At 41.5% G+C, this 27,180-nt stretch overlaps 2 protein-coding genes across 2 annotated transcripts; one reads left to right on the top strand and one right to left on the bottom strand.

Moving 5' to 3' along the window:
* The first annotated feature begins 41 nt into the window (after positions 1-41).
* scaf4b (SR-related CTD-associated factor 4b) lies at positions 42-22,332 on the top strand. The gene is made up of 18 exons (XM_060887641.1): positions 42-208; positions 1,873-1,956; positions 2,081-2,125; positions 2,242-2,403; positions 2,501-2,630; positions 2,808-2,941; positions 3,293-3,388; positions 3,477-3,559; positions 4,055-4,115; positions 4,360-4,422; positions 4,608-4,672; positions 4,833-5,020; positions 5,174-5,274; positions 5,482-5,595; positions 6,650-6,806; positions 7,182-7,279; positions 20,719-20,770; positions 20,956-22,332. Exons 1-18 carry the CDS (start codon positions 179-181, stop codon positions 21,336-21,338), a joined length of 2,046 nt encoding a protein of 681 aa, XP_060743624.1. The 5' UTR covers positions 42-178; the 3' UTR covers positions 21,339-22,332.
* Positions 22,333-22,993: 661 nt separating this feature from the next.
* LOC132857672 (E3 ubiquitin-protein ligase RNF186) lies at positions 22,994-25,970 on the bottom strand. Its single transcript, XM_060887642.1, has one exon. It carries the CDS (start codon positions 25,370-25,372, stop codon positions 24,590-24,592), a length of 783 nt encoding a protein of 260 aa, XP_060743625.1. The 5' UTR covers positions 25,373-25,970; the 3' UTR covers positions 22,994-24,589.
* Between the last annotated feature and the right edge of the window lie 1,210 nt (positions 25,971-27,180).

The following is a 27,180-nucleotide window of genomic DNA, read 5'->3' as shown; positions in this document are numbered from 1 at the left end:
TTTTGTGCCCTACGTAGGTCACCTACATAGTGTGTCAGCAGCTAATTGGACTCGACCCCGTGTACGTTGAGGTCGAGAGAAGTTCCAGGCAGGATAGTTGTTCTTTACGTTGGGTTCGTGCACGGATAATGAAAGCAGCTTTATAAATTAAACGCTTTATCTTGTAATAGATAACAACATGGACGCGGTGAACGCTTTCAACACTGAGGTAGAGATAATTTCTTATCAAGTTGTTGTTTACGGCTAATGCTAACGTCAGATAAGCTATGCTAGCTGTTATGCTATGCTAGCTGTTTTGCGTGAAGTTTGCCTTATTTTGTTAATGTTAAGACTTTTGTTTTTAAACTTTTACCTTAAGAACGTGAATACGTGCGGTACAATGTGGCGGTAGCAATCAGTAGTTTAGTTTAACTGCGACTTTGACGCGTAGTTATTTTGCTAAGTCTTTGAGGCCTGCTCTGCATTGCGCATGCGTCAAAATGGTGGCGGCGACAACAAGCGACGTTTCTGCAAACAAGTGTTTTTGTTTACCTGTGGAAATTTTTGACGGATTTAATTTATTGTTTGTAGAATTAACTTGATTTACATGGAGCGGTTATTTGTGTTTGGCTGCTCCTTCTATTTATACACCCTACTAATCGTTATACAGTCTTTAACTAGCATCGAAATCTGTCTTTAATTCACTAATGTTGTCAAAATCATTCTGAAATCAAAACACGATCGTGTTTATAACAGATAAAACTGTGTATCAGTGAATAAACAGACTCGTGACTTTCCTGAACAGTAATGACGTAATATATATATCTGATGTATAATCATTCTTAATGACCAGATTGTCCAAGTTTAGCGAATCCGTTATAAATGTGTGAGGACAAACGGTTAATGTGACGATAATCAATTATATGGAAAAGATTTTTGCGTCAATTAAATTCAGTGCATCAGTTTTCATGCGTTGTATTATAACGGGCGAGGATCTGGCAACCCAGAACTAGGTTAAATATTTATTAAACTAAGGTTCTTTTATATGCATGAAAATATCGAGTGAATATTGAGAGTCCAGTGAAATAATGTAGTTTTTATTTATTTATATTTAATTAGCATAATTTATTTATTTTTTTAACTAGCGTTATTTTTACTGATTTATTTTTAACTAGCATTATTTTTTTAATTTTTTACTAGCGTTTTTGTTTTTTTAATTAGCGTTATTTTTATTTATTTGTTCATTTTTAACTAGCATTTTTTTGTTTATTTTTAACTAGCATTATTATTATTATTTTAACTAGCGTTATCTTTATTTATTTATTTATTTATTTATTTATTTATTGGTTATGGTCTTATTCATCTTCAGAAAAGATACTTTTTATCTTTGGAATTATAAATTGTACATTTGGATATTTCTTAATTTTAAATATTTGATATAGATTTTTATTTATTTATTTATTTATTGTATTATTTGTCAGATCCTGGAGTATTCATGCCCCTCCAGGGAGATTTTATTTTGTAGGTTTGGCCGTGGCGTTTATTGCAGCATCGTGAAATACGGATTAAAGGAAATGCAGTAAACTTTGACTGCAGATGTCGAGAAGAGATTTAAAACTTCCCAGATTTCCTCTTGGGAATGAATAAAGTGCTCTTTACTTTACTCTATTAAAGTGTCAGTATTTGTACTGAGACGATTTTGTCCTACTTACCTACTCAGGGATGAACTCTTGCACTCCTGATGTTCCTTTTTCACATCTTTTCCACCTAAAAATCTCCCCACAGTCCTGGAGGATTTTTTTATTGGTTTACTTTCCCTCTTCACTTGTATATGAGCACGACCTAATTATTAATCGAAGTTGTGAAGTCTGAGAAAGTTTCTCTCCCCCTCAGATGGCGTCCCTGCTGGACATGAAGCCGCCAATCTCTCGAGCAAAGATGATGACCATTACCAAAGCTGGGATGAAAGCAATTAAGGTAAATCTATCTTTCTTTCTTTTTTACTACAATTTAATACAGTTGTATTTGTCAATTATTTGGAAAAATAAGATTTTTCTTTAACCAGTGCTGAAATTCTGTTTTTTTTTTTTTTTTTCTTTAGTTGTATAAACATGTTGTCCAAATCATTGAGAAGTTCATCAAAAAGGTGTGCAATTTCACATTTCCAGAGCAAATGGTCATATCTGTAAAATATACACACTATTATTATTATTATTAGTAGTAGTAGTAGTAGTATTGTTGTGTATGTGTGTGTGTGTGTAGTGTAATCCCGAGCTGAAGGTTCCTGGCCTGTACGTAGTAGATTCTATAATCCGACAGTCACGTTATCAGTTTGGAGAAGATAAAGACGTGTTTGGCCCGAGGTTCCTGAAGAACATCAGTGCCACCTTTCAGAGCCTTTATAATTGTCCTCCTGATGATAAGGTGCCGAATTCTATTTTAAATGGAAAACACAAGGTATTGATGATGATGATGATGATGATGATGATTTTGATTATGATGATGATTCGTCTGAATAAAGGACAAGATCCTGCGAGTGTTGAGCCTGTGGCAGAAGAACTCTGTCTTCAGTATGGACGTCATTCATCCGCTGGTGGACATGGCGTCATCTCCGGCGGTGTCCGATATGGAGAATGGTGGTACGGTGCGAGGTAACAGTTTTCTTTTTCGTTTTTGCCTGTCAGACAGAATCCGAAGTCATGAGTGTGGATCCGAAGAAATCACGGCTTCTTGTCAAATGAATGCGAGAGAAATATATAACATCTCAAAAATCCTCATGAGAAATATTGCTGATGCTGTGTGTGTGTGTGCGTCCGTTGGTTCTACAGCTGAAGCAGTGTGTGTTCAGCCAACACCAGAACCGTCCACACTTCCGGCATCTCAGAGGAGTCCAGAGGATCAACAGAACAGCATGACTCTCACTGCCGTGGCTCAGTTCCTCCAGTCTGCTCAGGGGCTCAACGTGAGTGAAGTGAACCCAAGAGCTTCAGAGGCAGTGTACACTTATTCGTTCACACTAGTGACTTACACACAGGATCACATCTGACAGGAACATTTACAGGCACTCGCTTAGAGCCAGCTCACTCATATTAATTTATTATTAATGTTCTGCAAGAATAAACAAAATGAATGCAATATTACTTTAGAGAGATTAAAAAAAACAGTTTATTAAATAATAAAGGAAACTTCACTTAGTTATTTATAGGAGACACATAATGGATCTTAATGCCATGATACTGTCATATGAAGGGGGGGCACTTATTTTCATGTGCGTACTTGTGTGAATCTGACCTGGTGTGTGTGTACTGTTCAGCTCCAACAGATTCTGCAGACTCTCCAGCAGGGCGGCGCTACACAGGCTAACACGGCTAACACCACTCCTATTCAACAGAACAACTCGATCTCTAAGGTAACGCTCGCACATGGGTTATTATTACTATCGTTAATTATGCATTCATAACATCGTATAACTAGGAAGTGTGTGTGTGTGCGGTTAGGTGCTGCAGGACCGATTCGACTACGATGAGGATCCACATGTTGAGGAACCACAGCCAGTGAAAATGTCTCCTGCTTCCTCCATGTAAATCCTTCAGTCATATTTATAAACTCTTTGTACTACAGTGCTGTTGAATTCTCCAATCTGATTGGTTGGCAGCTCTGACAGGACAGTAACCTTTATATTAAAGGTGGGGTCTCTGTTGTTTGAAAGCCAATGTTGACATTTGAAATCAAAACAAACACGCCCCTAACCCAAATGGGTCCCACTCTCTCCGCCACATATTGACAAGACACGCCCCTTTCTGCTCATTGGCTACACGTTAGTTTTGTATTTGTTTTGTTTGTCGTCCCGACTCCATTGTTTGAGAAATGCTTCAGAAAACGGAGACCCCACCTTTAAAGCACTAGTTGGTGCATTTATTTTGTCTTATTAACTGTATTAGTAGAACTGAGAGGTGACATGAGGGAATGACAGGAACTTATCAGATATTACATGTTTCAGACAGTAAAGAGTTCAGAGGAAGGTTAAGGTTAATAAGTTACCGTCCTTAAAAACACACCTTTTATCTTTGTGCAGAAATCTACCAGATCTGCAGCGAGCTCTTCAGGGTCACCTTCTCGGCCAGCTTTCCAACCAGGTAACACTTTTTTTTTTCTTCTTCTTCTTCTTTTTTCCCCATTTGTTTGAGGTATATTGTTTCTAGCATTAAAGAAAACAGTAAAAAAACAAAAAAACAAACTTGTGTTCAGATTTGTGTCCTCATGCCCATGACAGCTCTCAAGCTTTTATGAATAAGTTGCTTTTTATTTATAAGTAGCTCTGATTTAAGGATGACAGGAAATCTTTCTTGATCCTCACTTCACACCCTTCATAACACACAGGCTGAACAACCTGTGACCAGACCTGATGACATCACCACCCACGCCACCACAGAAGCCCCCACGGTACGAGCATGCACACGTTTCCACGGCTCTTTCCCGTGTTACTTTTTATTGTTTTGTTTTTTTTTAACCATATGTACGCCATCTTTATATACTCACCATCCAGCACCTGTTGAAAGTGCGAGTGCATTTAAAAGCTAAACAGAAAAAATGTTTTTTTTTTTTTTCTTTTTTTTTTTTTTATCAAGGCTGAGTTTGGTCACTCCAGGAGAAACGAGCATGAGAGCAGGTACAGCAGAAGATCCCGGTCAAGGCAAGTTAAAGATATTTTAAATGAAACACATTATGACGTAATAGTTGGTGTGTTTGTTCAACCCTAAGTAAACACTCTATCAAGACTATATTACTCCATCAGTAATTACTCTTTCCTTATCCTTCCCACAACTCACTCCGTATCCATGTAATCTCTGCAGGTCACCCAGGAGGCGTTCTTCACCTTGTCTTCATCCTCGCGCCGACTCTCACTCCAGACATTCGCGGTATCGGCGCTCTCGCTCCCACGAGCGCCGGAGGAGTCCGCCGAGATCACACGTAGATGACAGGAAGGACACGGAGAGAAGACATAAAGGACTCCCGCCCATAAAGAGAGAGACGCTCAGCGGTCAGTGCGAGAGATTTATTTAAAAGCTCCTCAGATGTACGTTCAAGCACTAAATAGATCACGTGTAGGCATGCTGGAGTGCAATCGCATCCAGAACATGCAGCAAAATTTTTGTGCAATGTGTAGGCAAGTGTGTGTGTTTGCACATTGCAGTGTGCAGCACGACTCTATGGCTCGGTCAGCTGGATAAGAAAACGCAGCAGCAGGATGTCAGCAGTCTGATGGAGGAGTTCGGCCAGATCGAGTCCATTAACGTGAGCACACGTCACCATCTTAATTTTATTCCTTTATCTGTAATCATTAGAAATAACTTCTGAAGTTTGTTAGCACAGTGAAGTTACAGTTATAAATAAAACCTACAGTGTGTTTTTATGGTTATTAATAATTCCTCACCCTGCGAAAAGATTCCTCCGTACTTAATGTGCGTGTTTTTATTGACTTATTTTTTTTTAATGCATCAGATGATCCCTCCCCGAGGCTGTGCCTACATCGTCATGGTTCACAGGCAGGACGCCTACACCGCTCTGAATAAACTCAGCCGAGGAACCGCAAAGATCAACCACAAATCCTTCAAGGTACAGCAGCCGGCTCTGCTTTCAGGAGTAAATGTGGTGTGAGTGTGAGTGAGTGTGAGTGAGAGTGAGTGAGTGTGAGTGAGTGTGAGTGAGTGTGAGTGAGTGTGAGTGAGTGTGAGTGAGTGTGAGTGCGAGTGAGTGCGAGTGAGTGCGAGTGAGTGCGAGTGAGTGCGAGTGAGTGCGAGTGAGTGCGAGTGAGTGCGAGTGAGTGCGAGTGAGTGCGAGTGAGTGCGAGTGAGTTTCACTGTGTTGTCTTTAAGCCATATTGTTCCATCTTTGGAGGACTGCTGAGGTTCACTGTCCTTTAGGTGTTGCTTCAGTAGTTTTAGATCAGTGTTACTCATTGCGCGGCTCGTGAGCCTCCTGCAGCTCGCCAAGCTTTAATATGCGGCTCGCATGGCAGTAAATAATACGATGATATGATCATGTGGTTAAAATTTATTTTGCATTTAAATAACATTAAAAACAATCAGGGAAGCATAGAAAAACGAATGTGCTCTATTACAAATAATATATATTTATATATTATTTGACTCGTCACTGACTCACTGCGTTCTGCGCAATAGCCAGTTTTTGGCGGCCTGCTAGTTTGTGTTTCATGCCAGTTAACAACTTGTGTTTACTGTACACACGGACTAAAAAATGGATCGATTTCTTATCAAACAATCCCGTTTGATTTTTATTTGTCCTTCACGGATCGAACCCTTGACAGGTGCATAATAAAGAATGATTTTTAAGATATTATTGTATTGCAATATTGTACATTGTATTTAAGCAGATAAGCTATTTAAGACTGAATAACTTGGCATACTTTGCGGTGAAAGTGGCTCTTCTATTGACTTTGTCCTATCAGTGTGGCTCGCATGAAAAAAATAGTGAAGTCCACTGTTTTAGATAATCTTCCTTCATCATCACATGGCACTATGCTGCCATCACCATGCTTCACAGTTCACAGCATAGTTTTACTTCTATATGGCGTATAATGACTCTTTGTGGTATGTTGATTAGTTTCAGGTTTGTACAAGCCTGTTTGTGTGTGTGTGTGTGTGATCAGATTGCGTGGGCGATGAACAAAGGTATTGGAGGTCGCTTCAAGAAATACTGGAACATGGACCTAGGCGTGACGTACGTCCCCTGGGAGAAGCTGAAGGACTCGGAGTTAGTGTCTTTGCGGGAGGGAGCTGTACTCGACCAGGAAACACTCAAACCAGGTACACACACGCAAACATTCAAGCACACATTGCCGAAAGATAAAAAAGCCTCGTCTCATTTTCCCATGCACAGTGCATTAAGTGTTGGGTCACGGCACCATTATGAGCTGATTGTGAGAAGTCATATTCACTACATAGGGTAATTACTGAACTTCTGCTCTGTGTACACTGTTCAGTAAGGAGCCACGCCCCATTTATTTCCTGTATATGTATAGCGTATATAAAGTGTGACCTAGGGACCCATTTGGGATTCAGCATCCTACCCATTATAACGTGTCTCGACCTTGAAGATCTGTGTTTAACAGGGAAGTATTTGTACAATTCATAGCCGATTCTTGCCGTTTTATTTATTGGAGTTGTTGATCACTAATGTAGAGTGGGCCCCGATGATCGGCGAGCTCGTTAAACCCGTCGGAGACGGCGGAGACCGACCCAAACAAGAGCGTGAAGGCGGAGCTGCAGTCGTGTCACAGGTAAAAGGTCTTAATGGAGTATCTGATCAAACCTTTCCTACTCTTTTCGTTCACTTTCTTCTGGAGGTAAAGTGTTCACCTTCGTTTAAAACCATTGTGTCATTTTGCATCGCACAGAGCGTTTCAGCACTTTATAGCTTTTTTGTACAATGCATGGCTACCGTCAACACCTCAGGTGGTTTAATGTCAGTCTTGGAACTTTAATAATAATAAAATAAAAAAAGGTTAGCATCACGACTGTTGATTTCTCCTGGTTTGGTCGTTATTCTGTTCGCCACGGTTAAAGGGCCACATGGAAAAAAGTTCAATATTATCGTCTACAAACTTTCTCAGAACCAAGAAATCGTTGAAACGATTATTTTCAAACTGTGGAGATCAAAACGCAGTCCATAGACTACCACTCGGTGTAGGTCTGCATTTACGAGTAGCCCGATTTTTCACCCCAAACATCCCTGTTCATCAATGGATATGGAGCACAAGTGAGAGGCTGTTATTCTCAGCGGAGGTATGATGTGGTAGCGGTTGTAAGTCGGTGAATCCATGAACCATTAAGTAGTCTGTGTATGTGCATATGTATTCCATAAATATTCACCTCACTTGAACATTTCTACATTTTGCAGCGTTTAAAGACGGAGCTGAAACGGACTCGGTTTAGATTTACATGCCTCGAATCTACATAAGTAGAAGTCTTATCAGGTGAAATGATTTAGTTAACCTGTCTGCAAATGGTCCCACAATCTTTTCCTCTGTGTTGGAGAACATGCCAGAACATAGAGCATCATGAAGATGAAGAACGTATCATGAAAAGGTTGAAAATGACTGTGAATGTCAGGATTTGGTTATAAAAAAAATCCCCGATGGTGTCTAGAGAAGGCATCCACCAGACGTTAGTGGCCCGATAAAGAAAACATTTATGAAGGCAATCAAGAGGCTTTAGGAACGGTGTTCTCAGAGCGCTCAGACTGAAATCGGCAGTCTTCTCAGACCAGCAGGAACGTTCTCCCTCTTAACGCTTCCATATCGCTCGCCTTTGTAGAGTGTCTGAACTACGGTTGTGCTGTGAACCGTGAGCAGCTCCAGGTCCATCAGAGTTGCTTTTTGAGAACAGTTATGCCATAACATACAAGACCCTAAATGTCAGTTGTAAATGGGCAGTTTAAAAAAAAATTATATACAATATAATTGTCAAACACTAGGTTAGAATCTAATTCATTCGTAGATCTGTTAAAGCAGAATACGGATCTAAGGGCCTTTTTACTCCTGGTCAATTCATGTGTTGTCTCTGATCCGATAGCTATCTGATTTGTTAAAACTGTTCCATTTACATTAGGCCACATAAACGCGTCTCGGCGAATCGGATATCGATCCGATCTTTCTACTCCCGCCCAAAATGCAAACATATTTGACCTCATTTCCAGGGTAATTGAAACGGAACACGCTTTGGTGTGTGCGGTTTTCAGAATGCAATCTAAAGAAGACTTACGACGGTTATGCTACAAAAAACAGCATTTACTGTTTGCTGCATTTTCGCTGGCAGCAGCAGCGCATTTTAAGACCCGACGAGACGCCTAGGTGAAAGATCACCTGCGAGTGACGTACTTCCGTTTGGGAGGAGTATAGCGCTGATGTATGTGGCTTGAACACCTGTCCAGTTTTACACCTGTCCAGTTTCATCTGAAACGTGTCCCAGACCACCTCCTGAAGTGGTTTGAAAAACTTTTCCGTGGGCATTTAGACCTGGTCTTTTTACCATCGGATAGCTATCGGATCACAGAAAACGCATGAAGTGACCAGGTGTAAAAAGCCCTTAAGGTGAAGAAGAATCTGATCTAAGTATCTGCAGAACAGATCACAAGCTAATCCAAACTGTGCTGCAGAATCCAATGTTGGCACAAAGTTTTAGGGTCTTTTATTAATTACTCTTTCTGACCGTCCTACATCTTAACACTAAGCTCACTTTCCAGCTCTGAGCTAAAGAACTGCCTCCATGAGCAGTATAACGATCGGGAAAGGATCAGGAATCACTTGACATTTTGTAATGAAGTGATCATCACGTGGCTCGGTGCGTCACTTGAAGAGAAACGGTGACTACAAGAGCTCACCAACATTTTCAGAGGAAATCACTGGAACTTTGAAGCAGGTGGGTTTTTTGAAACTGAAATTCATTGAGGATCGTATGTAGTGGTCATTAACTTGGGCTGCAGAGGGCACGAGCAACCTAACGGCGGTCTGTTTCAATTAAAAAGCACATCCTTCAACCTTTTCATCCAAAACGATAAACTACTATTACACCACTTAACTACTGCAGAAGATCTGTCTTCAACCTTGTAATAATTTGTTGCAACCTTCTAATTAAAGACCTCTTTACAAGTTTTACTACTAATTACCTGGTTACTAGGTAGTTAACTAGCATTAAAGATGCATTAGGTAAGGTTTGTGGGATGGGGAAGATCTCGATAACGGTCAGTTATAAACCTGCCCCCAAACTGCCCCAAAATATGCAACTTCTGTTTAAAAATGAGGTGAATGGGTGTCCTGAACACGGCTAAAATGACTGACAGGTGCAATACAAAACATTCCAGACTGGAAGTACTGGGGATATTAATGAACCTGAGACAATGTCTTTTAAACCATGATTGATTACATTTACAGCATTTGGCAGACATTCTTATCCATAGCGACTAATCATTTTATTCAACTGAGCACTTGAAAGTTAAGGGCCTTGCTCAGGGGCCCAGCAGTGGCAGCTTGTTAGACCTGGGATCCAAACTCGCAACCTTTTCGATCAGTAGTTCAACACCTTAACCTAACCTACTTTTTTTCTCCATTATTTGTACTAGTAAGTAATGACAGATTGTGTCACTGAAAATGTTCTTTATTGACCTCACCAGAGACCCAGATCTGATGTTTGTAGCCAAAGGCGTAGTGTTAGTTAAAGAGGTTTATTTGTTTCTTCATATGAAGAAATGTTTTAGTTTGCTTTTTGTTATTCCACCCATTAGAGTTGTGATGTATAGGGCAAGTGCTGCCTCTCCTTTTTGCAGCACCATGATAAGAATTTTCCCAGCACAGAATAAAGACCAAAACGCTCCTTTGTACCATTTGCAGGTAAGTTCACCATCCTTGGTGTTCAGTTTTGGGTTCCTGTTTCAGCCATTTTGTACTCAACCTAAACATTATTTTGAATGCAGAAAATCTTGGTTGATGGTTTTGCACCAAAACATGAGCTTGTATAGTTTTAGCGCTTTTCTGGTTAAAGCACACGATGAATTCAATTTCACAAACAAGTCATTAACAAAGCATCGTGATTTGGTCGGTTTGTCGTCCGCGTTCTCACATCAGACACCCGAAGTGATTTATTTTATTATTTGTATCCATATGCATTTGCGGTGGTGCCAGTTTCAGGGATTTGTCTGTTTTCCACCACAAGAAAGTCTAAACACAGAGGACGTTGTGTTTTGTGGTCTCTTTCTTTCTTTTGTTACAAAAAAAACGCACAAATTTGTGTCACGAGAAATGTTTTGTATTCTTAATGTTTATACCGACTATAACCAGTCTTATCCTGGCAAACCTTAAAGGTGGGGTCTCCGTTGTTTGAAAGCCAATGTTGACATTTGAAATCACCAAAACAAACACGCCCCTAACCCGAACGGGTCCCACCCCTGTATTGATAGCTCCGCCCACACATACATTCGTAACCCAGGCAACTAATGGAAAGAAATGTGTCTTTATCATAGCTGAAGGGAAGAACAATACGATTGTAGATAAACAAACAAGCAAAAATGACACACAAGCATAATCATGTAAAGGACAAAGACATATATTAGTTCTGTGTAACAAAGTAAAACCAACGTTACTCACCTATCGAGAAGGAAAAAAGCGCCTCGGCGTCCCATCGCAGGCCTTCCTGCTCCTTCAGTTCTCTCCAGCGCTGGAAAGCTGATCCTATATTAACACGTCCTACTTCTTACCTTATCGTAAGCCTTTCTTCGCTTTCTTTGTTTTTATCCTCCATGTCAATGTTAAAACCTCTTTCTGCTAATGTCACACATGCGCACTGAACACTCTCTCCGCCCATATTGACAAGACACGCCCCTTTCTGCTCATTGGCTACACGTTTGTTTTGATTTTTGTTTTGTTTGGCGGCCCGACGCAGTTTTCCGAAGCATTTCTCAAACAACGGAGACCCCACCTTTAACCCTAGAACTCAACCTGAAACCCTTAACCCTTAGATCGTAGACATAACTGTAAAACCTTAACTCTAGGTCTACACTTCGACTGTAAACACAACCCCGGACCACCATTAAGTCCAAGTGGACATAAAGAGCCAAGCTCCTCTGATTAACCAGGTGGAATCAGGTGTGGCTCCTGTGGCGTGAAACCCTGCACCAACACGGCCTTAACGTCATACGACGTATAAACCGATCAAAGCTAACACATGGTATACCTAAAAAGAGTGTAACTTGCAAATTGCTCTGGTTGAAATGGAGTAAAAGATCCTTTATGGATATGGGGTTTATGAAACCTTGCTGATGCATTACAGCTCAAATCTTCTCATATTTTGTGGAATTTGGTAAATGGGAAATGAGAGTAAAGACTCACTAGAGTTGAGACTAGGAATTCTAGCATTTAGTTTGATGAAAGCCTTCTGCATGGTGTAGAGTGTTGGGTAAAGACGAAGCACGAACCTCTTGCTGTGTTTTTCATCCAAGCATTCGAGTGGAAAACCTTTTCTACGACAAACTGTAAAAAGGTTATCACGAGGACTCTCGTAAGCCACGGATTCTTTGCAGTGCCTTAGGGAACTCCGTGATGCAAGGTAACCACACACTCGCTCACACTGGAGAACAACTCGGATAATCCTAGCGCTCAGTGCCGGTACAGGGACGTGTAAGAAGGGAAGCAAACAGGATGCAGGAAATGAACGCATCAGCTTCTTTGAACCTCTGAGGATCGTATCTGTTGCAAACAAGCGGGCAAATATAGCATGAAAAATACACTTCAGGAACATTAATCAATGATCAGCTTCAGCAGGAGATACTGTTCTGATATTGTACAGATGCATCATCAGGTTACACCAAAGCCTTCTGGGTAAGTTTTTGGATCTTTGCGTCCATAGCTATGTAAAGATGATACTTGGACCCTAACAGTCCATGCCCGCTTATCACCATGATCAACCACTTCATTGCATGACCGCTGATCTGGCACAGGTTTTCTCCAAGGTCTAACGATGGTTAATGTTGCTCGAGAAATAATCATTCATTTCTGTGCTGGAGCTGGTGATGGTTTGCTTTCGAACAAACACGAGGAACATCTTGGACAACAAACTGAGGTTCAGGATCATGTACTCAAACAGCTGGGACCTTTAACACTGAATATTCCTCACCACCTGCTTGAAGGCACCAAAGAGATGGTAAGCCACTAGTGGTGGGTTTTTTTCCCCCTTTAGCCATCACCTGTGTGTGTGTGTGTTTAAAGAAATAAGAAACATGAGAACTTATAATTCACTTTACTTTCCTTTCAAATCCTGAATGTCTGTAAAAAAGTTAGTTCAAACAAGTCTCCGGATTTTTAATCATCATAATTAATACAATTAAAGTGTTTATTACTTTACAGTCACTGAATATAAGCTTAAACTCTTAAATACGTACTTTGTTGTTTATTATGTTCGGCAAAACCCTTCGTTCTTTTGGTTTCAAGTGTTCAAGAACCGATTCGTCGATCCAAACAACTCAAAACAAGTAAATCTAAATGATTTTGAATTCAGTCATTTGTTCCATTACACATTTCCTGTCTTTCACAAAGAAGCATCGATGTTCTTTTGATGTTCTTGATCATGTGATTTACAATTATGTGTGAAAATTTGATTACATGGCCATGAAGTGAGGTTTGTGAACACGACCACCATTAAACCACATTATAAACCAGAATAATCAGATTATTATGGATTTCTGGTGGTGGTGTGGGGCAGAGGAGGTTCCTCGCTCCCCAGTTTGGTGTGTATAGGGTTTCACATGTTCTCCCAGTGTGAGTTTCTATAGTTTCCTGTGTGTAATGGACCGGTATCCAGCCCAGCATTATCCACACTACGTTACCTTACTGTCAGCGTTTCCTGGGATCGACCCTGGATCCACTACAAACCTAAAACATAAAGTGCTTACTGGAGATAAGTAAACGTACGTGAGTGACGTACGTGAGTGACATACATGAGACCCGGTTTCTACATTGCTGAATGCCATCATACCGAGGTCTGTGACAAGTCCTGAGACAAGTCACGATTCTCTCAAATAAACACTGTATAAAACACTTTATTATTATTATTATTATTATTATGATGATGTCACTCTCAGGAATTCGCTCAATTCGATTGCATTGCCTGCAGTGAGATTTGATTTCCCCCACCAGGTCAAATGTATCCTAAATATGCCTTTATTTTAATAATTCAGTCTAATCTTATGCCCATGCCCAAGGTGGAGCAATGTTTGGGGTCAACGTTAGAACAACTGCAGTGATCTGAAGTGTGTGTACTTCATTTCCATCTCGGCAAACCTTCATCCAAACGTCATACTGACTGACTGACAGGAGAAAGTTAATCCCGCCCACTTTTTCCTTTCTCCGGCTTCACGATTACAAGCGACTACGGAATCGTCCGGATTTTATCTTCAACCTACCGTTTTTCGTATTTCTCACAAGCAAGCAGGCTCTGAACAGGTAAATCTTTATTTTTCCTCCCCACCGGTCATCAGGGATCTAAATCTAGGACCGGATTTCTGTACACAACTAAAAGTATTTAAGGAACGCTTCAGAGTTTGTGTTTAATATCGACTAAAATACAGATGTGAAGATGTTAGGAAGGAATCTATCCAACATCTTGTAAATCATCGTAAACATTTATTCCACGTCTAAAAACGAGAGTTTTATCGAGTTAGCACGACGGATCAGACGTGATGATCCCCAGCTAGCTAACGTTTATTACTGATATGTATTACTCACTAACACTTTTGAACATTTAGCATCTCAGACATACGGGATGAGGCTTTTCTAGTTCGGCTTTGACGGGAAACGCAGGACGCAGTGTGGCTTGGTGGCATTTTGTTCCACGTTCCATCAGAACTTTGAGGGGAAGAGTGGAGCTGCGATTCTGGCACTTTTGTCTGCTGTTTGTGAAAAACAACTTTTTGGAGAGATCCGTTTGATTGGTCAGAAGGTTATTGACTAGTTCTCTATTGGATCAGTATCTTTACTAATCCTATAAAATAAAAATGTGGATTATTTTAATATATAAAAAAACAGTGCTTGTTATTTTGGTAGAATTGATTTTATTATATTTATAAGTAATTTGCAGAGTAAATTTGCGTTTTTGTATTAATGCGTTGTCGTTGCTATGGTAGCATCTCGTTCACAGGCACTTGTACGGTGGACGTCGTACTTAATCTCGAGACAATCTAGAGCTGCGTTCCACATGACCCACTACACACACACTATGCACTGTGTATTTCAAATTCTATTGTATGAATGTAGAAATTTTTTTTTATTTTTTTTTATTAACTAACCACACGTATTATCAGTTTCTCAGACAATGTCGAATGACATCAAACTCACGTAGCTTAAGTGAAATACAGTGGGTTTTTTTAATTAGTGGAAACTAGCTTACACAATGTGAAAGGCATTTGTAAGGCGTCTTGTCCAACAGCGTGTCGCTCTTAGCCCCGCCCTCTGTGTAGAATAGTGTAGAAGTCTTCGGTCTATGATTTGGGCTGCGTATTTATTTAATTATTTAAATATACAAATAGAATTTGTTAATTTTTGAAGTTGAACATAATGAAGTTTTTCGGTGGGATTGTTATTTACGGATGGCGTCTTCAGTGCCGAGGCTTTCTCACGATCACGATGTTTTCCGCCGCATGAAAATCCTCAAGAGTTTCAGATTATCATGAACATGACAAGATGCTGGTTGGTTGTTTTGCTCTTGCTATCTTCGAAAGAGAGGGAAACAAGTAGTGTGAATGATTGTTGATTTTGTTTTTGGTCGTATGATGTTTATTAATTTTTTATTGTTTAATCGATCCTTGCCCGACGTAGAGGAGAATGCACACAATTTCCTGCGAAAATTCTGATCAGGTTCCACTTACGCTGCCTCGTCATCACTTCATCTCAGGATTTAGGAGACGTTTTCATTCCACAGTTTTGTTTTGTCTGTCGTCGTGGTTGTGTTTAATGTTTCTGCTTTGTTCAGGGCACAGAGACCAAGGATGGAACAACGATACACACACACACACACACACACACACACACCTGGATTCTAGCTGGTCACTGATTTTATGCCTTCCTTCTCTGTCACTTTTTTAATTTTAGACACAACCCGTAGTAACCCCGACGTGACTCTACTGCAGGTTTACAGCTGAATCTGCAGGAGGTTCCTCCAGAAACTGAAAAGATAAAGCAAGTGAAATGTCCCTGAGGGCTGCTGTTAGCTCCACAAGTGACAGGAAGTAAACCGGAGCGTTGAATGTGTGGGATTTCTGTGGGTGGGTTTCAGTCTCCTACATCAAACTGTTCTGTGTACAATTTAGAAAGTAAAATGGAGATTCTAGATAAAGATAGTAAGATAGAAATAAATTCTAGAATGTAGAATTTTTCTTTAGTTACATTTGACGCGTTTATTCAAATTCCCTAAAAATGAGGAATTTTTTAGTAGCGCTGTCATAAAAGCTTGAAGTTTTTGTTCGAAGTGACGTGATCTTCGGTAAGACGGTAAACAGTGACTAAATACTTGACCAAAATAAACCCACATTCTGCTTCTGCAGGAATTAGAGGCTGCTTTGAAAAAAATATATATACATAATATATAAACATATATAAAGTAAATTAAATTGAATAAAAAGACGCTTTTTTCCCCCAGACATCTGAAGTGCACTTTGTGCTGCTTATGTAATTTACACTCTGTGACCAATAAGATTTGAGCTTTAATAAGGTATTTTTTTTTACCTCCGTTCATTTAAGCTCTTTAAATAGTGATTTATTTCCATCAGTGAATCTATTTTTATATAAACTGATTTTTAAACAAGCAGCGTGGGATCATTTATCATAAACCGCAAGCGTACAGTTTACTGTTCTAGTGTTAAAAAAAAGAGAGAAATACAAATGGAAGACACAAAGTTTGGTAAATGGATCCAAGTTCTGTCTAATACCAGAGTTTATATATAAAAAAGAGGAAGAGTGTGTGTGTGTGTGTGTGTGTGAGACAGAGAGAGTGTGTGTGTGAGAGACAGAGAGTGAGTGTGTGTGTGAGACAGAGAGTGTGAGTGTGTGTGTGAGACAGAGTGAGTGTGTGTGTGAGACAGAGAGTGAGTGTGTGTGTGAGACAGAGAGTGAGTGTGTGTGTGAGACAGAGAGTGAGTGTGTGTGTGAGACAGAGAGTGAGTGTGTGTGTGTGTGAGACAGAGAGTGAGTGTGTGTGTGTGTGTGTGAGACAGAGAGTGAGTGTGTGTGTGTGTGTGAGACAGAGAGTGAGTGTGTGTGTGAGACAGAGAGTGAGTGTGTGTGTGAGACAGAGAGTGAGTGTGTGTGTGAGACAGAGAGTGAGTGTGTGTGTGAGACAGAGAGTGAGTGTGTGTGTGAGACAGAGAGTGAGTGTGTGTGTGAGACAGAGAGTGAGTGTGTGCGTGAGACAGAGTGTGTGTGAGTGAGACAGAGAGTGTGTGAGACAGAGAGAGTGTGTGTGAGACAGAGAGTGTGTGTGAGACAGAGAGTGTGTGTGAGACAGAGAGTGTGTGTGAGACAGAGAGTGTGTGTGAGACAGAGAGTGTGTGTGAGACAGAGAGTGTGTGTGAGACAGAGAGTGTGTGTGAGACAGAGAGTGTGTGTGAGACAGAGAGTGTGTGTGAGACAGAGAGAGTGTGTGTGTGAGACAGAGAGAGAGTGTGTGTGTGAGACAGAGAGAGAGTGTGTGTGTGAGACAGAGAGAGAGTGTGTGTGTGTGAGACAGAGAGAGAGTGTGTGAGACAGAGAGTGTGTGTGTGAGACAGAGAGTGTGTGTGTGAGACAGAGAGAGAGTGTGTGTGTGAGACAGAGAGAGTGTGTGTGTGAGACAGAGAGAGAGAGTGTGTGTGAGACAGAGAGAGAGTGTGTGTGTGAGACAGAGAGAGAGTGTGTGTGTGAGAGACAGAGAGAGAGAGTGTGTGTGTGAGACAGAGAGAGAGTGTGTGTGTGTGAGACAGAGAGAGAGTGTGTGTGTGTGAGACAGAGAGAGAGTGTGTGTGTGTGAGACAGAGAGAGAGTGTGTGTGTGTGAGACAGAGAGAGAGTGTGTGTGTGTGAGACAGAGAGAGAGTGTGTGTGTGTGTGTGAGACAGAGAGAGTGTGTGTGTGTGAGACAGAGACAGAGTGTGTGTGCGTGAGACAGAGTGTGTGTGTGAGACAGAGAGAGTGTGTGTGAGACAGAGAGTGTGTGTGAGACAGAGAGTGTGTGTGAGACAGAGAGTGTGTGTGAGACAGAGTGTGTGTGTGAGACAGAGTGTGTGTGTGAGACAGAGAGTGTGTGTGTGAGACAGAGAGAGAGTGTGTGTGTGAGACAGAGAGAGAGTGTGTGTGTGAGACAGAGAGAGAGTGTGTGTGTGAGACAGAGAGAGAGTGTGTGTGTGAGACAGAGACAGAGAGTGTGTGAGACAGAGACAGAGAGTGTGTGAGACAGAGACAGAGAGTGTGTGAGACAGAGACAGAGAGTGTGTGAGACAGAGACAGAGAGTGTGTGAGACAGAGACAGAGAGTGTGTGAGACAGAGACAGAGAGTGTGTGAGACAGAGACAGAGAGTGTGTGAGACAGAGACAGAGAGTGTGTGAGACAGAGACAGAGAGTGTGTGAGACAGAGACAGAGAGTGTGTGAGACAGAGACAGAGAGTGTGTGAGACAGAGACAGAGAGTGTGTGAGACAGAGACAGAGAGTGTGTGAGACAGAGACAGAGAGTGTGTGAGACAGAGACAGAGAGTGTGTGAGACAGAGACAGAGAGTGTGTGTGAGACAGAGTGTGTGTGAGACAGAGACAGAGAGTGTGTGTGAGACAGAGAGAGTGTGTGTGTGTGTGTGAGACAGAGAGAGTGTGTGTGTGTGAGACAGAGAGTGTGTGTGTGAGACAGAGAGTGTGTGTGTGAGACAGAGAGTGTGTGTGTGAGACAGAGAGTGTGTGTGTGAGACAGAGAGTGTGTGTGTGAGACAGAGAGTGTGTGTGTGAGACAGAGAGTGTGTGTGTGAGACAGAGAGTGTGTGTGTGAGACAGAGAGTGTGTGTGTGAGACAGAGAGTGTGTGTGGGAGACAGAGAGTGTGTGTGGGAGACAGACAGAGTGTGTGTGTGTGAGACAGACAGAGTGTGTGTGTGTGAGACAGACAGAGAGTGTGTGTGTGAGACAGACAGAGAGTGTGTGTGTGAGACAGACAGAGAGTGTGTGTGTGAGACAGACAGAGAGTGTGTGTGTGAGACAGACAGAGAGTGTGTGTGAGACAGACAGAGAGTGTGTGTGTGAGACAGACAGAGAGTGTGTGTGTGAGACAGACAGAGAGTGTGTGTGTGAGACAGACAGAGAGTGTGTGTGTGAGACAGACAGAGAGTGTGTGTGTGAGACAGAGAGTGTGTGTGTGAGACAGAGAGTGTGTGTGTGTGAGACAGAGACAGAGAGTGTGTGTGAGACAGAGACAGAGAGTGTGTGTGAGACAGAGACAGAGAGTGTGTGTGAGACAGAGACAGAGAGTGTGTGTGAGACAGAGACAGAGAGTGTGTGAGACAGAGACAGAGAGTGTGTGAGACAGAGACAGAGAGTGTGTGAGACAGAGACAGAGAGTGTGTGTGAGACAGAGACAGAGAGTGTGTGTGAGACAGAGACAGAGAGTGTGTGTGAGACAGAGACAGAGAGTGTGTGTGAGACAGAGACAGAGAGTGTGTGTGAGACAGAGACAGAGAGTGTGTGTGAGACAGAGACAGAGAGTGTGTGTGAGACAGAGACAGAGAGTGTGTGTGAGACAGAGACAGAGAGTGTGTGTGAGACAGAGACAGAGAGTGTGTGTGAGACAGAGACAGTGTGTGTGTGTGAGACAGAGAGTGTGTGTGTGTGAGACAGAGTGTGTGTGTGTGTGTGTGTGAGCTAGCTAGCAGAGCACACAGTTAAATATTTGATCATATATAATGATAAAAGTCGATGGTGTGTTTGAGCTCCGACTCACTGATGCTCTTAAAGCTGGAACTTTCTCCTGAAAATCCAGATCCTGTATTCAGTTCCAGAATAAAACATTCAGTGTAGAATAAATGAGTCTGAATAAATGAATAGTTCCTCTTTAACCAGGCAGATCCAACTTCTCAGTTACAAAAATTTGATGATGTCATTCTTCCAAAATGTCCGCAGTATTAATTAACACACGACTGGAATTATATGGTAATGAGATTCGGTTATTAATCTGCATATTAACAGTAACTATAAGGGTGAAGAACTGATGGTCCACAAGGCTGATGTTCTGTAATCAGGTTGTAAATGTACTTTCTTTGGTACGTGGGAATCGCTATAAAGCTTCATAGTGTATTAAACCCTGCTTCTGTTCCCATGTTCTCATCTTCTACCGCTTATCCGAACTACCTCGGGTCACGGGGAGCCTGTGCCTATCTCAGGCGTCATCGGGCATCAAGGCAGGATACACCCTGGACGGAGTGCCAACCCATCGCAGGGCACCGTACATCACAAAACATCACAATTTGTCCTGTATATAATTCTCTGTCCTTGATTATCACGTGCCACTGGAACCTGATCACCATCACTCACGTCACCTGTGAACGGTTTTAATGTTTAATGTTTACTTTTGTTTTATCGGATCTTAAATATTGACCCCCTGTGGACTGAAATTCTCTCCTGTGAACTACTTCGTCACCCATCGAACACTTCCTATCTACACACTCCACTGGCCTCTCAGACCCGGTACAAACCTAGACTCTGTTACTCTTAATGTTGAAGTGAATCTTTTAGCGTGGAGAAATTTCAGCTTTTAATAAATATTCAGAAATTTAAAGACACCGAGCGACTCGTCCTAAAGCCATAATTTAGCCAGTAACACACCGAACCGTTCGGCCGTGAAACCCAAACCTCACTGATCCTTCATGTTTGGTCTTCTTGTGTTTTATCACTTTGTGAAGTTCTGTGTTTGACCTTTCCCTTGTTTTTGGTGCTGATTTTATAAATAAACCTCACAGTCACGTTCCATCCAGACGTCGGGTCTCGTTTTGGTGTCCAACGTCGTTCTCGCTCGCGGTAACACCGTGACGTCTGTGGTGAACATTTAACCTCCATGTTTTGTTTATTATTTCCAACCTCTGCACGTTCTTGTTCCTTGCATTACATTTACTCCTGTGTTCTGTCCTTGTGGCATTGATTAAACTTGATGTTTTTTTTTTCACCTCAGGTGTCTGCTGTAAGCATGGAGTCTGCCTTGGAGCGCACGAACACCCTGACAGGTACAAGATCTTTGTTGGACCAAAAATTGTGTTGTATTGTTGTATTGTCGAGCTCTGGGTAGCGTCCCAGTGAGGAGAAGTGCGGTTTGTTGTCGTTATTCCTGGGCAAGTTAAAAGCTTGACCGATTTGATATCTAACTCTCTATGTATTTATCTTTTTCTTCTGTTTTTATTTTAAACAACAGTTGATCCTGTGGCTCCTTCGTTAGAAGACTCTGTCAGTGCCCCCCAGAGCCAGACCAGACCGTTACCTCTGAACCGTCCTCCTCCTCTTCCTCCTTCATTTATACCTCCATTTCCCAACATCCTGCATCCTCCACTCCGTCTGCCTCCTCCCACCCTGTCCAGGGCTCCTGCTTTAAGGGTCAGGTTGCCCATGCCAGATCCTGCTGGAGAATTTACACATCCGGGCTTCATGGAAGCTGAGCACTGGAACATCAGACCTTTCAGGAACATGGACAGTGGACCTCCTAGAGGACCACCAGAGTGGTTCGGCCCGGAGCCTCCGTTCAGGCGCGGCGGGTGGAGCCGAGGAGGCCACTGGGGGCACGGACAATTCAGAAACTGAACAAAAAAACATCTACGACTAACAAAATCTCACGTCAGCCTTACCCCAAAAAAAGAGAAAAAAAGATCTTCTGAATTTCTGAAAATTAAAAAAAAACATTTATTTAAATCTCTTAATTATTAAATAAAAGTATAGAACAAGTTACAAAATATTACAGGATTTTCCAAAAAATTCACAAAATTATTCCTTTTTTTTTAAATTCTCCAAGAGTCCCATTATTCTGTAAAGCCCAAAATTTCTAGTGGAATTCTTACCATAAAAGTGAATTTAAAATAAAAACAGTTGAAGTTCTATTTTTAAAGACATGAATTGCTTTCGAATTTACAGACAAAATAAAAGCTCCATAATTTTTTTCTTCCCAAACATCTCGTACCAAATGGAAAAAATTGGAACATTTCCAAAATGTCTTCCAAAAGAAAATCTGCAAAAATTTATTTTAAGGAAATCTATGAATTTAAAAAAAACCATAAAGTCTTCGCACAAAAACCGTCATTATGAAAAATGACACAAATATGTAACAGTCCACGAAACGTACTCGTTGTTTCCCAACAACTCCAGATTTCCTGCGAATTTTTCCAACAACCGGATGTCGAATATGAAACCGACGTAACAGACGAATAAAGGTGGACGTGAGGTTCTGACCTCAGGACTGTTCTGTTCTGATCTTTGTTCATTGATCCTCAATGTTTGCAGAGCAATTTTTCATTTTTTTCTAAATCTGTAAAATCGGACGGTTTTATCCGGAACTTTTTCTTCCTCGTAATCAAGCTATAGTGATGGAGTCACAGCATCCCATAATAAACTGTAAAAAAAGATTACCCATAATGCATCGTGAGATAGAGGGTGTGATCTCAGACTGTTTATTATTTGTTCAGAATATTTGTGTAAAATATGATCTCAACCTTCTGTTCCTGTTTTTGAAGGATTTGTATATTTTGGAGTTCAGACTGTGTGGAATCTCACCGTTAATTTTATTAAACTATTTTTCTATCGATTCGTTTTTTGGCCGTCTTTCTTTTCTGCGTACAGACTGTTATTCGAGCTTATTCGGCTAAATATGAGGGAAGGAATTAAACACTCGTCCGTTTTGTAACTAATCGACGGTATTTTTGCGGAATTAAACATTCCCAGATAAATTAATTGATTTAGAAAGCAGCTACAGGAAGTTTGGGCATTTTGTACACCACATATCAGCCAGTATTATTACCCTACTACATGGTGAATTTGTAATAATTAGTTGATTGGCTGAAGTTCAGGTCAGTAACCGAATCTGTCCACTAGAGGGCGAGCAAGAGCAAACACGAAAACTTGACTTCCATGTTTTAAATACTTGCATAACACCACAAAATCAGCTTGTCATAAAATATATCACGAGCTGATACAACTTCATCCCAACACTTTACTGATATTTACGATTAATTGCGTGTGTTTTTAATTTAGTTAACATTTAAATGTTTAATAATAACATGAAAAAAAAACCTGTAATAACTGCACTCGCGACTCTACATGCCAGTTAGGATCAGATTTATCACCTTCCTTATCACTCACTGTACAAATACAATCACTTACTGTTCTCTCTGCACAAAGTATTGGCACCTCTCCACTCACATCATCGTGACAAGTATGTCTATAGGAAAGACCCAAAAAATAAAGGCTTCATGTCTCAGTGTTTTAATCGTCTTAACGCTCAGGTGTGTAAAGAGAGGAAGTTGTTATCATATGTACATACAGACCCATGAGTAGGACACAAACACTCACACACACACACACACAGTCTAATATCTACAGAACACACAGTAAGGCAGAATATATACAGGAAATGTGTGTAATGAGTGAGTGAGTGAGTGAGTGAGAGAGAGTGAGAGAGAGAGAGAGAGAGAGAGAGAGAGAGAGAGAGAGAGAGAGAGAGAATACTGTACATGGTTTAAGAGAAAGGCAGTTACTGAAACTGTTCACCGGGATGAATCCCAAATGGAAAGTATAGTGCACTACAGAGTGTGTTTTATTTAATAAACTTTAAATAATAAAATTAAGTGCATTAATATGGTCTAAGGTCTTAATTCTATTCTTGGTGTGAGTGTGTGTGAGTAATTGTGTGTGTGTGTGTGTGTGAGTGAGTTTGAGTGAGTGTGTGTGTGAGTGAGTGAGTGTGTGTGAGTGAGTGTGAGTGTGTGCGTTACTATTATTACTATTACAAAACTATTATTACATGCAGTGTATTTTCAGCTAACTTTGGCCCCAAAACCGTCACGTCATCGTCAGTGCTGATTTTAAAGTCCCCCTGAATGTTTTAACCCTAATTTCGAGAGAAATAGTATCACACAAATTTTATACAAACAAACTGAATCTGTTCTGAGAAGGTGAGGGGAAGATTAAAGGGTTAAAAGCGTTCCGACGTACCGAAAGATTTAAGAACGATCTAAAAACTTCGACAATTCCTCAGCGTTAAAAAAAATTAGCATCATAAATAGCTTTAAAAGCTAATGTAGAGAAAATACAGTTGGTATTTCTACATTGCCACCCTAACAGCTTTTACACTGCCATTAATGTATTTATCTTTTATATTTATATTATCAGTCTGTAAAAAAATCACAAAAATCTCAATTTTAAATGGAAAAAAAAAATCACAATTTGACCAAAAATAATTCAGCTATTCAGATATTAAATGTTCTTAAGAGTAATAATAAAAAAAGGTTTGGGAATAAAAAATATAAGCAGAATTGATCTGATCTCTATAAATATGTTGAATTATGTGAGACCTGGAAACACTGAAGCAGAAAACTTTGACTTGCTAATATTAGTGATGAAGCCAATTAGTGTTCGTTGGTATGGATATAAAAAAACAAATGAAACAATAATTCTTTACTTTCAGAGATGCTTTAAACATCTTGAATCGTTTGTGATTGATTCCTAAATGATTCTTTAGTCTTGTGTAATGGCTTAGTCATTTATGGATCAGGTTGATTTCTCATATATAAATGTAGCACTGGTCAAAAATGTGTGATGTGGGACTCAGAACGTGCGCACATCTGTCCCAGAATTTGTGTGTGTGTGTGTGTGTGTGTGTGGAAAGGGAGAGAAAGAGATTGTCAGTCGTGTTTAAGTGCATAGGGAGGAATAATAGTAAAAGTCCATCAGCTCTAATGAATCATGAGGAAAGAGTAATAATACACGTGAGCGACAATAACACACGTCCACGCGCGCGCGCACATATACACGACCACAAACCCACCCACATACACACACAGAGCTTAGGCGTTTCTCCGGCTGCTGTTGTTGCTCGTTGCCGAGGCGCGGCCGGTCGCCTCGTGCTCCGGTCTGTATTTCAGCCAGCAGAGCAGCCACGTAACCACCACGGATACCATGGCGAGGACGCTCGCGACCGACAGGCACACGGGACCGGCGGGAGACGGCGGCCGGTCCCCGGAGTTTCCGTGCACGAACACAAGGCCGGCGAAGAGCAGCGCGAGCATGGCCACGAACGAGAACGCGACGCACGCGCAGCCCGCTGTGAGCGCGAGCCGCCTGCAACAGCCCTCATGGCAGCTCTCACGGCGCGACACCACCGAGTCCTGCGAGAGCGTCATGGTGGCCGTGGAAGCCGTGGTGGACGGGGTCGCGTGCGCGTGGCGACTCGGTCCGGACGCCTCGTCGCGCCGCAGGACCGCAAGCGCTGGATGCAACGGCGGCGGGTGCGGCGGCAGCGCGTCCTGCGGCACGGGGTCGACATCCACGTCCACGCGCAACGGGAACTCCTCCGTGACCTTGGTGTTGTTGGGCAAGTTGCGTATCCGGTAATCCGGCACGGGCGTGCGGTGGCGGCACACAGGGCACGTGACGCGCCACGGCCGCTCCTCACGCAGGTGCAGCGCGTGCAGACACTCCTCACAGAACGTGTGCAGGCACTCGAGGATCTTAGGCGCGCGCCGGTCCACGTCAAAGTAGTTGTAGCAGATCTTGCACTCGTACTCCTCATACTTGTCCGTGCAGCCGATAGCACCTGCATCCGCCTCTACATCCGCCTCCTCGGCCATAACGGCGGCGTCTCGCTCACGTTCCGATCACATCACGTCAGTCTCCACCGGTCACGAGGGATGACGATGATGCTGAGCTCCGCTTCCTCCCCCTTTAACATCTGTTATTACGCGCGCATTATCGGTGTAAATATCGGGTCGAGTCACACCGTAACCATCACTGCACCCGGTACCCGGATTGACTCGGTTCTCTGTCGGTGATGTAATTGTATGTCGTCTGTTCTTCTGTCTTGTATTTAGATTTTTTCTCTCCCGCTTCTCCGGTACATTTCAGCGTCACGAGCGGCTTCTTCTCTCCTCCTCTCTCTCTCTCTCTTTCTCTCTCTGTCTCTCTGACAAAGAAGGGAGGGACCGGTTTGGGCTCGAGGACAAATCACTCCGCCATCACACTGCGATGATGTTGCGTCTCGAGACAAGACAGAGAGCGCGCGAGAGCTCACGCGGTCGGTGTGATCAAAGCCAGCACGTTGCGCGTCAAACGGCACGCGTCAATGGCAAATGTCAGGGATTAACCTCCTTTACTTCCTGTTTGCCTTTAAATCTGACATTTTACAGGTATATTTTACTTTAATGTCGGTTTAACAACGGGTGCAGATTATTAAAAGTACAACATCAATCGATCAAATGTCCGAAGCCACGCCCTATTCACGGTGTCCAATGAATTGTTAATTCTGATTGGTCAGAGACGTTTGTCTACAACAGCAGCTCTTACAATAGTGCAGCTACAAATAACAAATAAATAATAAATACAAATAAAAAATGTTTTAGCTGGGTTAGGATAAAAATAAATAAAAACACAAAAACAATGAAGAAATAAATAATACATGAAGAAATAAAAAAAATATAGAAAGCCTTTTTTCTCTTTTGGTGAAATGTAACGAATGAATAATAATAACAACAACAATAACAACAACAACAACAATAAGAAGAAGAAGAAGAAATAATAAGTATAATAATAAGTATCAAAATAATAATAATAATAATAATAATAATAAGTATAATAAATGGATTTTATTTCTGATAAAAATACAAATTATACACAATAATCACAATTATTTTTATTTGTCTTATTCAAAAATAATAAAAAAAAAAATAAAGAACAAATAAAAATATAGCTGCAAGCAGCGATGACGGGCCTTCGCACGTTTGTTCATCGCTATACGGTGCCTTCCAGAAAACACTGCACGGTGGGCAAGTGCATCAAGTGGGTAAATATCAGTGGACTATTTTATGTTGTTACTGACCCATTTGGGGACTGTAGGTAAATGAAACCCCACATTTTAGACAAACGGGGGCGCTAGTGAGCCACTTAAGAGACACACCTTTGTCTGACCTTTTTGTCCACACTTAACAGCCGACAAATGTGATGTATGTGTCAAATTTCAAGTTAATCTAAGCACGCCAAAAGACTTAAATATGCCTGAAAAAGAAAGTAAAGTTTGACACGTTACCATGAGAACAGTGTTTGAGATATCAAAAATCCGTTCGCAATTTCGCATCTGCAATATCTCTGCACCATGTTGGCCAAGTCTGGTCTCAATTGCATGAATCCCCTAGGAGGAGTATTTAAAAGTTTACTGCATGAAGCTGACAAAAAATCCACCTTTGTGACTGACACACTTCCTGGGGCCTGTTGGTGGCGCTATACCTGGGACTCACAATAAGCACATAGATGCGATCGGAATCCTTGGCCGAACATACACACCGCGTGTCATCACAATAAGACATTTTTTGCTTTAGATATTAGACACTTTCTGTTTCTCTGAATTCGCCATAATTTTGTCGCCTCGCCATGGCAGCACCGTTCG

The sequence above is a fragment of the Tachysurus vachellii genome, chromosome 15 (assembly GCF_030014155.1).
Source record: "Tachysurus vachellii isolate PV-2020 chromosome 15, HZAU_Pvac_v1, whole genome shotgun sequence".
NCBI classification, from domain to species: Eukaryota; Metazoa; Chordata; class Actinopteri; order Siluriformes; family Bagridae; genus Tachysurus; species Tachysurus vachellii.
The sequence above is the reverse complement of the archived record's forward strand: the minus strand, read 5'-3'. Positions and strand labels throughout refer to the sequence as shown.

Coding starts and splice junctions, on each gene's coding strand:
- scaf4b (XM_060887641.1), top strand. CDS start 179: ATGGACGCGGTGAACGCTTTCAACACTGAG. Junction 2,404..2,500: donor ATTGTCCTCCTGATGATAAG/GTGCCGAATTCT, acceptor GTCTGAATAAAG/GACAAGATCCTGCGAGTGTT. Junction 2,631..2,807: donor GAATGGTGGTACGGTGCGAG/GTAACAGTTTTC, acceptor TTGGTTCTACAG/CTGAAGCAGTGTGTGTTCAG.
- LOC132857672 (XM_060887642.1), bottom strand. CDS start 25,372: ATGGCCGAGGAGGCGGATGTAGAGGCGGATGCAGGTGCTATCGGCTGC.